The 9,173-nt window shown below is 35.1% G+C and overlaps 1 protein-coding gene across 1 annotated transcript; it reads left to right on the top strand.

Moving 5' to 3' along the window:
* The first annotated feature begins 480 nt into the window (after nt 1-480).
* On the top strand, nt 481-8,313 carry LOC140145587 (uncharacterized). Its single transcript, XM_072167284.1, has 4 exons — nt 481-778; nt 3,968-4,023; nt 4,941-4,991; nt 6,604-8,313. Coding segments are annotated over exons 1-4 (327 nt in total). The 5' UTR covers nt 481-776; the 3' UTR covers nt 6,822-8,313.
* The last annotated feature ends 860 nt before the right edge of the window (nt 8,314-9,173 follow it).

Genomic DNA, 9,173 nt, shown 5'->3' with positions numbered 1-9,173 from the left:
TTAAAAGCGAATTATATTAGTATGATTATGAAACGCTAAAAAAAAAAAAAAAAAAAAATTAAAGCTCACGAGCCAAATTAAGCCTATAAAAATCTAAATCTTACACTAAAAAGACACTCTTTCATGCCTAATTTTAACACCAGGATTTAAAAAAAATTATATCCTAGCACTGTGTTTTTAAGTGACATTACGGGTACTGTTCACTATTGCTTTATACTTGTCCGAGAAAATTAATTTCAAAGCATAAAGGTGTATTTCTGAATTATGCTGATTTCAACATGTATCAATTGACTTTTAGCGTGACTATGCATAATAAAAGAAGCTGTGACCACCAGTCAGAGTGGTAAAAAGTGTATAGTCAGAAGAAATAGAATTCAGAAGATAAAGAAGAAAAGAAGGCCACCTCCAACATGTTGTGAACAATGTTCTGTTGACAATACATGTATTGTTCATTGTAAATACTTTCTACTTTCAGATTCGAGAAATCAAGCAACCATGCAGGATCCCCACATGTCCACTGTATGGTAAGCTTCTAATTGCCAATTTACCTTTGCATGTTGTGAAGGAGCACAAGATGAATATGGGGAGTCACAACATCATAGCTAAATGCTCAACAGCTGGACTTTCTAGCAAAAGCAAAGACATGAAATACAGGGACGCACTACAGTGCAACCAGCAATACTGCAGTAAACAAGGTGGTATTTTCACAAGATTTGACAAGCACCTAAAATCCTAGCATGGCATAACAGGAAAAACAATATGATGTCCTCCTGCAAATGTAAGTGAAATTTCCATTGTATAATAGACATTAAGGGCTGTGCAATAATTATGAGCCCTGGGGAGGGGTAAAATTGGGGGGGCAAGAAATTTTGGCGAAATAAAGGGGGTAAGCAATTTTGGGGAAGCGACGATTTTGGCACGATTCACGGGCGCCTTTTTAATAAAACGCTCTAAAATGGCTTTAGGAAAACGTGCACGGAAACGCTTTTAAAAATATGCAAATTTTCATTCTCGCTGTGCTCGCAACATGCATCTAGACCATTTAAACTTTGGAATTTGGGATCCCAAAAATTTGGCATGTTCAAGGGGGGGAAGAATTTTTGGCGGGCCGAGAGGGGGGGACAAGCGATTTTTGGCGAGCTGTTTGAAATTTTACCCACAGGGGGGCTCATAATTATTGCACAGCCCCTCACAGCACAGCACAGGGATCTAGAATGAGCGCTATGGCCAGTAGCGTAGCTAGGGGGGCAGGGGGCAGAGTGCCCCCTGAAAAAAATGAAGGAAAAGTGCCCTCTGACAAAAAATGAAAGAGAAAATCAGGAGGGCAAAGGAATCTTGCAAAATTCAGGGCCAAAATAGTGTAAAATACAAAATTGTATGCAGAAAAGGATTACTATTTGAACATTGCTCATATTTCTTCAGAAATTGCTCCTGGACCGTTTCTTGTAAAAACATGAACCAGGAGCAATGTTCAAAAAAACAAATTGCTCCTGGTTCAAGTCTGCTTATTTCAAGGCTTAATGCTGCTACATACGCACATTTTAATAATAAAGCCCTTTTTAGCCGGATAATGGGCTAAAAATAGCGTAAAATACCATTTTTTTTTTCGCTACTCAGCAAGACATCATCCCAATAAGGCCCTTTTCGGGAAGCTCAAGACATACAGTCTCTATGTATTGTATGATGCAACTGCAATTTTTTTCGCCTGTGCCCCCAACATTTTATTTTGCCCCCTGACTAAGAAAGCTGGCTACGCCCCTGTTTATGGCGTTTCGACAGTATTTTTTGTGGGACATGAGAGCACCTCAGACGTATCGAATTGCATTGTATCGAACTGAATCTGAAGCATGTCTTTCTGATATCAAATAATTTTAATTTTTGAAATTCACTTATATAATACAAAATTAAAATTTTATATTTGTCAAATTTTGATATAACAGTCCTCGAATAAATTTTATAAATCTAATGATATATTTTAAAGTGTATGTAGTTTGAAAAGCCGACGATCAATTGAAAATTTTGACTTTTATATTGAAGATATGGATTTTTTCCCAAAAAGACCTATTTTGTTTTGGTGTTTTGGGGAAAAAATCCATATCTTCAATACGAAAAGGTCAAAATTTTCAATTGATCGTCGGCTTTTCATCCCACCTACATACACTTTAAGTATAAATCATCAGATTTATAAAGTTTACTTCAAGTACTGTTAAATATGAAAAATATCAATTTTTAATGATTTGCCATAAAATGTGTCTTACATTGCGAATTTCAAAAAATCAAAAATTATTTGATATCAGAAGGACATTCTTCGTATTTAGAATGCAATTCGATATGTCTGATGTGCTCTAATGTCCCCACAATAAATACTGTCCAAACGTTTCATACCTCTTCCCTTAATAGTACAATATGATAATATTAATATTTTATTGGTGCTGTGGCATACACAACATCTCATTCTTAATGCGCCAAAATTCAGAAACAAACAAACAAAAATGTATATTTTTACAATTAAACAAGGATCGTTGGTAAATCAGAAGCGGTCGCTAAGGGACAAGGAATTCAATTTTGCAGTTATGGTGTCTTTGAAGCAGGTTTAAGTTTGACCCTATTTTGACCTGTAACACCTCTGTGAGCTTAACCTTTGAGGGCGCCATAAAATAATGCCGGTAAGGGTATTTCCATCCACACAAAAAAATTGTGTTCGAAAACCAATTTCGGACACTTTTGATGTCCAAACGATTTTTGGGGAAAAAAGCGTCTTGACATCAAAAGTGTACGGAAACCGATTTCGACACTTTTGATTTCCAAACAATTTTCGGGAAAAGCGTCTTGACATCAAAAGTGTTCGAAACCGATTTCGACAATTTTTATGTCCAAACGATTTTCGGAAAAAAAGCATCTTGACATCAAAAGTGTTCGGAAACCGATTTCGGACACTTTTGATTTCCAAACGATTTTCGGAAAAAAAGCGCCTTGACATTGAAAGTGTTTGGAAACCGATTTCGGACACTTTTGATGTCCACACGATTTTCAGGAAAAAGCGCCTTGACATCAAAAGTGTTTACTTAAATCCCCTAATTTCCCTTAATTCTTGTTAATTTCCTTAATTCACCTGAATTTCCTCAATTTCCTTAATTTCTTCAATTTCCCTTAACTTCCTCAATGTTCTCAATTTCCCTCAATTTCCCCTCATTTTCCCAAATTTCCCTAAATTTCCTTAATTCACCTGAATTGCCTCAAAATTCTTTTTCTGAATCCCCATGAACAATTTGCTATCAATTTCAAGAAAATCAGAGCAAGTTTATTTTTTACCCTCTACAAATGTTGCAAATTTACCTCTTGTTGTGGACGTTCACAGTCTTCTTTTGGTTTCAAACAAATAAAGTTTGCATATTTTGAAAGTTGATAACTGACTTTCTCTGCATGAAATGTCTCGATTTGGCATGGACCTGTTCAGTATTAAGAAATTATGTCATTCAATTTCATCTTTGCTGACGGACGTACAGATTATTTTAATTTGTACATCCGCACAGAAAAAATGTACATCCGCAACGGTTTGCTGGTTTTTCTTTAGCTTTGTCCCTTTTGCAAACAAAACTGTATCAGTTAAATTCGAAGATCTTAACACTACAGAGCAATTATTGTAACTGAAACACAAATAACTCAGAAAGTTCACTTTGTGAATACGCCACAACGGAGGTGTCTTTGTGACCTGTCATGTCAACTGAGAATGGGATTGAATTACATTTTCAGGTTTTGCAATTCTATCAGAGATACTTTCAAATACAAGAGCTCAAAATACAAAAGCCTCAATTAGTTTAGAAGGTCAGTGTCCTCAAAATCTTCTGGGTGTACTTCCGCAACTAGGAACTGCCCTGACATACATGTAATACAGAATCTTTTTACAATGTTTAGTTCATAGTGTTTAAAATTATAGTTGTATTGGTGTTGTTTTTCTTGTTTCCAGGCATGAGTCATTTCGCACATTCATCAAAAGAAAGCCACAAGACAAAAATGCGAAAGGTAATTTTGTTTTAAAATGACTTATTCTTTAAAGCCAACTTGGGTACTCACATAATGGGTCATTCAATAAGTTCTATCTCCTTTCTGATAACTTTTGTTCTATAAATGGTAGCTTCTTCAAACTCACTGTTCTATTGGAATGTCACCCACAAATGAGAGTAAATGTATATTGATGCCCTTTCCAGATTTTTGTGTCTGCAGATGACCTCAGTAGTAAAATGTGATTTGATATACTACAGCAACAGTACAAATCGTAAGATGTATCACTACTACGAGATTTACTCAATATGCAAGAGTTATTATTTTGATAAATTAAACAGAAACATCAAACGTTCCATTGGTCGTTAACCCAGGGGTATCTTATGACCAAAGATTCTTGTAAAAATGGTCTTTTTTCATGATTTCTATAACAAATAAATGTCAATACTTACTTGTTTAAGGTAAGAAATTGCACTTCCTAGTTCAGGGGGTGCATTTTTAGACCTCGCAATTTATACTTTTAGTTTAGAAGGCTTTAAGACTTTGTGGTCGCACATGATACACCATGTGACCAGTGCCCACCCTCTCTAGATATTATGGTACTTTAATGTTTGGCCTTAAATGTATCATCCTGTCCACTTTAGCTTACTCGCCTGCCCCCATCACCTCTTGGATTGCAATTATTGTTTTTCACCAAAATTTTAAAGGTGGAAGACTCTTCATTCTTATCATTGTTATGACTTCTTGAGTACCCTTTGAACTTGTGGTCAGTGAAATCAATCAGGCAGGCCACTATTAAAACTAGTAAACCTATCCAGTAAAAAAACCTTAGAGTGAACGGACTTCCTTCTCTGTCTTTTTATAATAACTGTTTTAATGGAATGTTTCAAAAGAATGTGTTTTTGTTTGTTTATCTATTTATGTTTTTTATGTTATAGTGGAAAACTTTTGTCCAGCTATGGAAGAGGCCAATCCAATCTGTCCGCTTGGTAAGTCGAGACATCTAGATCTGCACTGCTTTCTGAACTGACACAGCCATCTAAGACTATATTTATTAAAGCAAAAATTAAGTTACCCTCATAAACACTCTTTTCTAAATGAAAGAAACTTGTTTACAACTTTGCATCTTTTGTTGCGCTTACTGCTAGCACGTGCAAGTATTCCGCACTGCATCTAAACACCTCTATGAGCGTGGTACGCGTTATCAACACTCATAGTGACGTGGGGTCGTCTACAGCCTGATAGACGACACCCAAAATCATGCGATTGTGCAATCAGATTATGTGTCTACGTAATTATATAGACCACTCCCATTGACTAAAAATGCATTATAAAATGTGACAATAAAATTCAATAGGAAATGGAATGTCTTGAGGTATGCAAATCACAAACAATTTATGCGGCCATGTTTTTGTTTTTGTAACAATACAAAATATTGGATCATATAGTCGAATATTGGCAAAAACATAGATAAAAGAGTGTAATCAATTTAGCAGATCTTCATTTTTGAGGAGCTCAGTTGCACCAGAGCTCCTACAGCTCTCCTTAACAACATTTCAGGAGTATGATTTACTGAGCTCTTCACTACTTTTATCCCTGTTTTAATTCAGATATTAAAAGATTGAGCTCCTTGTTGAGCACCTAAGTAAACTCAACAGAGCTCCTGCAATTTTCAAAAGTGAAGGCCTGATTTAGAAAAATCCGATAAATAATGCAGAAACTGCAAGCAGTCCAAAGTATTGCTTCAAGCCATAAGAAATGGTTAAAAACAAATTTTAAGAAACTGTTTAATATGTATATAATAACATTTAGGTTTAGTCTTCTTTATTTAAAAATGTTTTTTGTTTACTTGCTTGTGTACACTTCTTTTTAGCAGTGATGCCAGCACGCCCCAATCATCTGCCACTACTAAAAACATATGTGATGCTACTTGCCTTAAATAGGGCTACTTTGCAAGATTACGATCGTAGCAGTAATTTGACTTATTTTCCTTTGAATTCATCCAAATTCTTATGGTTTATAGTATCCAGTTTCAAGGACCGTATTGAATATTTGTGGGGAATTTTTTCAAACTGAAGGTTTAAAAAAATTGGCCGCCCTACACAAACTTTCCATACAGCTACCAACCTGTTGCGCATTCGACTCAAAGAACAATTGCTTTCCCACAAAAAAAGCGTAGAGCCACAGCGCCATTGGTGCTCTTGTTAGTCTCTGCAGTTCCAAATTGCAATTTAATGACAATGGATTTTTGTGACCATTTATTGTCCGGTCAGTAACTTCCCATTTAAAGCACCGGATATGTTTTTAAGTGAAGTACTATTCCACACAATTGGGTGATTTACATTCTAAATTGAGGTGACCCGCCCAAATATCTGGTATTGGGCGTTTCCGTTGTTATCTTAAAAATTGGGCTACCCAAGTGTCATTCACCATGGTTTGGCAAGCCAATTCGCCAAGACATTGGAAATTTTTGGCAACACTGCTTTTCAGATCCATCCAAAGTTCCCTATGGTCAGTTGGTACTGTTTTAGTTTATTTTCTAGCTTGTATGTAACAGCAGTTCAATCTATGTTCTCATATCTTAACATTCTATGTTTTCAGCCCAGTCAGAATTGGAGGAAATGATGTGTGATGTGATGGGTGATAAGCCATATCCTAAGAGGAGACTAAGGTCGTTCCAAGTGGACAGTAAGAGTATTGTTGTATGTTATAAGTCAGGGAGAGAGGAAATCTTAGAGCAGGACGAGAAGAAAAGGGTGGACGATGGAGTGGTCGTCACATTTGACACGCCGGAAGGTCCTTGTTTCAAAGGTACATGAGGAAAGCTTTCATGACTCGATTCTTTGGCCTGAAAAAATGAGTTGGTGTCGCTAAAGTCCGATGTGCAGGCGCTCACTATAGCTCACCATGGCCAAAATATGGCAAAAGCAGTGAACTAAGACTGATCAAATGGAACTTTCTCAGGGGAACACTTGACAATTGCTTTGAGCATCCATTAGAATACAAATGTTACTTGTGTAGTAAATTTCACAAATTTGATCTTATGTATAAACCGCAGTACTGTAGTGATTTGAATTATTTCTGAACCGGAAAAGTCTTAGTGTGAGCTCTAGTGTGCATAGTATTAAATCGCGAGCACGTTGACTCAAAGAAAGACGTGTTTACATGTGCAATCACTAAAAGGGTACATACATCTAAGTAATTACTCCAACAAAGTACTGATGTCACTCTTGTGGAAGCCAAATGGACTATTAAAGTAATAAACATTATATTTTCTATGTTTCTTTGTACAGTATTTAATTAAAGGCTATTCATTGATTTGCTCAAGCAAAACACATAAGTCTTCAATTAGGATTTGGGTATTTTTGGGAACAAGAACATATACATGTGATAAGGCCCTTCACAATTAAATCATAGTTTACTGTTTGAGGTTTTTTAAAAAGGCCTGAGGTAACTTATAATTATTGATTATTAATTATTTTCTTTATTTTGAAATTAACGGTCACAGCCCAATACATTTTGGCACTGCGGATTGAATTATATTGCAGTTTTTGATTGTTGAATTTATGCCTTGATAATCATGCAGGGGTGCTATTTGATTGTTCAGCATCATAGTTAAGATGATCAAAGTAAGAAAGTAGGCTATCAAATTAATGTAATTAAAATGTCATTTTAAAACAGAGAAAATGTCAAATAAAAATTGAATAATGAAATATTTTGCAATTCTCAATTTTGGAGGTGGGAGGAAACAGTAAACTTAAAATCAATTGTGAAGAGCCTAATATATAAAATATAAAAATGTACAAAATGCATAATGCAAATATCTCATAAAAGGAGGATATAGCATTTAAAATGAACCGTTGTCGTACTTTGTCCATATGGACGGGTGTGGGTAGGGAGTGCGGTTTTTAGTAGAAAGGTGCAGATTTGGGATGCATGATTTTTTGGCTTAGTTTAGTATCGACTCTTCGGGTGGAGGGGGGGTGGAACTGTGCAGGATCAGTGAAAATATTTATTATTCTTGTAAATTGTTAACCAATATTTATTATTCTTGTAAATTGTTAACCATTTTGATGTATTTGTTTGACCCTGGGCACCCATGAAAAATAGTGTTCACACTGATTGGGTTTCCCCAGGCAAAATAAGATCTAATAAATAAATAAATAAATAAATAAAGTAACATTTGTATAAAGATATTGATTTTTAATGTGCAATGAAAACATGGTATAGTATGATCGAAATTATATATATTCGAACTATAGAAAAATTATTAAATATGTGTACATCGTGGAATATTCAACTACGCTTGTTACTCCGACTAAATCATGCTAATACACAAGCGCATAACGCTACTCTATGCTCGTTAGCGTGTTAGCGAGGTTATCTTTTGCAAAGAGCCACATAAAGAGCATGTTCCACGATGTACACAAATTTAATAATTTTTCTATAGTATAATGATCAATTTGTTGAGTGTATTTAATGGAGGAAATCACTTCTAGTGCTTTTTAAGTCATAATGTGCGATTAATGTCAAAATTTATTAATTTTTTTTATTTTTGACCCAAAATGCTTAAATATATAATATTAGATGGTACAATAGTTATAACTATCAGGAAGGGCTTGGTAAAGTGAACAAAACTCCACTAGCTATTTTGGCAGTTTAACATGGAATTCTATGGGGGATTTAAAGTCATGACTTAGTATAAATTTCTCATGTTGATCTACAAACACAACAAATTTGGCTGATTCAATTTAGGTGTAAGTTGAGACATGTATTATAAATATTACAAATATATGCCAAAAAATCAGGTTTGAAAAATAATAAATTTCATGTGATAAGATCGCAATATGGCTTTAAAGTACAAAGTAGTGTTATAGTTATTATTGATGTGTTAGAGCATGGAGCGTTTACTTGAACCCCTTCTTTATGGATTTTCATTCACCATGTTTTTTTCTGTTATACCCCAAAAAAATTAAAATCCGAGGCATGGTCCTCAGAGCTCTATCATAATGTGCGTGTTTGTCATTAATATGGTTGTAGGTATAGCATAGAGGTCGTTCAAAGGTCAACTTAAGCGTTCCTCTAATGTGAAAGATTCAGAAAAGACTTGTTTGACCCATCTACGACATACCATTCTTGAATTATAATCAAAACCAGTGTATACGGTCATT

This window comes from Amphiura filiformis, unplaced genomic scaffold (genome assembly GCF_039555335.1).
Source record: "Amphiura filiformis unplaced genomic scaffold, Afil_fr2py scaffold_430, whole genome shotgun sequence".
NCBI lineage: Eukaryota > Metazoa > Echinodermata > Ophiuroidea > Amphilepidida > Amphiuridae > Amphiura > Amphiura filiformis.
Note: the sequence above shows the minus strand (reverse complement) of the source record. Positions and strands in the feature narration are given on the sequence as shown.